The 2,094-nt window shown below is 47.1% G+C and overlaps 1 protein-coding gene across 1 annotated transcript; it reads left to right on the top strand.

Moving 5' to 3' along the window:
- Positions 1-348: 348 nt before the first annotated feature.
- LOC112872053 (olfactory receptor 2A12-like) lies at positions 349-1,344 on the top strand. Its single transcript, XM_025935200.1, has one exon. The coding sequence runs from the start codon at positions 349-351 to the stop codon at positions 1,342-1,344; it is 996 nt and encodes a 331-aa protein (XP_025790985.1).
- The last annotated feature ends 750 nt before the right edge of the window (positions 1,345-2,094 follow it).

Below are 2,094 nucleotides of genomic sequence, written 5' to 3'. Positions count from 1 at the left end.
AGTCAACTATAGAGCCAGGACTTAGAACTCAGTGAGCCTTCTAACATACCATGGCCTGGGAAGGGGCCAGTGGGTAGTCAGAGAGATGGCCCAGCTCAGGCCAGACTGAAGGTAAAATTAAAGTGGAAAATAAATTAATGTCTTCAATAGGACATCTTCTTCTTCATAGATCTCCTAAGAGTAGTGGCAGTGGCCCAAGAGCAGGTAAAATAGACAGTCATGGTGTCTAATCATAACTGGACACTGACCACTACTACCACAACCCCATCAGTAACTCTCACCTTGGTGCATAGCTTAGCTAGTTCTCTATCTGAATTGGTTCCTTTCTTTTTCATTTAGAAGTAGAACATGATGCAGGAGACTAACCAGTCCTTTGTGGCTGAATTCATCCTTCTGGGCTTCTCCTTCAACCCCAGCACCACTCCTCTGCTCTTCTCAGCCTTTCTGATCACCTACCTGCTGATTATTCTGGGAAATGGCTTAATCACCATCCTCATCTGCCTGGATTCACACCTCCACACACCCATGTACTTCTTTATTGGCATCCTTTCCATATTAGATGTGGGCTATACCACTACAACTGTGCCTCAGATGTTGGCACATCTAGCCAGCCAGAAGAAGACCATCTCTTTTGCCAGCTGTGTGGCCCAAATGTACATTTTCTTGGTGCTAGGCATCATGGAGTCGTGGCTCTTTGCCATCATGTCTATAGACAGGTATGTGGCCATCTGCCACCCACTCAGGTACAAGGTCATCATGAGCCCATGGTTATGTGGAGTAATGGTTATTTTCTGTGGACTCTGGGGTGTCATTTCTGCTCTTGTCTACACTGTTTTTGCCATGCGTCTGCCATACTGTGGCTCCAACAAGATCAACCACTTCTTCTGTGAAGTTCCTGCAGTCTTAAAGCTGGCTTGCGCAGACACCTCAGTCAATGACCGAGTAGACTTCATTCTTGGCTTTACTGTCATCCTGGTCCCACTCTCCCTCATTCTTGTCATTTATGTCAACATCTTCATTGCCATCTTGAGGATCCGTTCAGCCCAGGGGCGACTGAAGGCCTTCTCCACTTGTGCCTCCCACATCACTGTGGTCACTATGTTCTGTGTGCCAGCCATGGTCATGTACATGAAGCCTGGCTCTGAGGCTTCCCTGGAAGAGGACAAGAAGTTGGCCCTGTTCTACAATGTTATCTCTGCTTTCCTCAACCCCATCATCTACAGCCTCCGGAACAAGGACATACAGAGGGCTTTCCTCAAGGTGACAGGCTGGGGCAGGGCCTTCCAGGGAAGGACAGCTGGGGAACAGAGAAGCAAGACTCATGATGCACAGTCAATGCCCTAAACATTCATTTGCATGACCCAGCAACACCAGGACACACACAGCCCTGGCCCCAAATCTCAACTCTCTACAGCAGGTGGCAGACAGCCCATGATTTAACTGACAGACTAGTCACTGTGACATACCTTCCAGATACATCAGTCTTTCAGCTTCTTTTTGTTTTAAAGTCTCAACAGGTAACAAAAGAAGGGGCATCCTAAGCCATTAAAATCTATTATCAAGACAAAAGGAATAAGCTTTGGGGTATGCCCTGTGGCTGAATCTTGAGAAAGTTTCATTACCCTACAGAAACTGCACACAAGGTGTTAGGTTAGCTGGAGGGAAGGGCAAAGGCACTGACATTGGAGGTTTCCTGGCCCTGGAAGGAAGAATAAAGTAAATGTCATTGCAGTGACTTGGGGGTGTGGTGTACTTGTTTTGGACATGCAGATTGGAAACAAGCTGGGATCCCTGGAGGCTAACTGCATTTGGTCCCAATGACCTCCCCCTGAGACTTATTTCAGGTCTCTCTGTTCCTCTTTCCCTCCTTACAAGTCAACTGGACTTCTGTTTTTGCCATTTCAGGGCTCCACATATGCTCTTTTTTCTCTCCTCACCCTTAACTCCACCCTACCTCCATCCTATCCCGTTATGCTATTATCTCCTGTTCATCCATCAGATCTTGGCTTAAACTGCGGCTCCTCAAAGAAGTCTTTTATTGAGCTCCCAGAGTGAGCGTTCCAAAGCACCCAGTACCTCTCTTTCATAACAAAG

This window comes from Puma concolor, chromosome C1 (genome assembly GCF_028749965.1).
Source record: "Puma concolor isolate L17-30 chromosome C1, mPumCon1.1.hap2, whole genome shotgun sequence".
Taxonomy (NCBI): Eukaryota; Metazoa; Chordata; class Mammalia; order Carnivora; family Felidae; genus Puma; species Puma concolor.
This window is presented reverse-complemented; position numbering and strand designations above follow the sequence as displayed.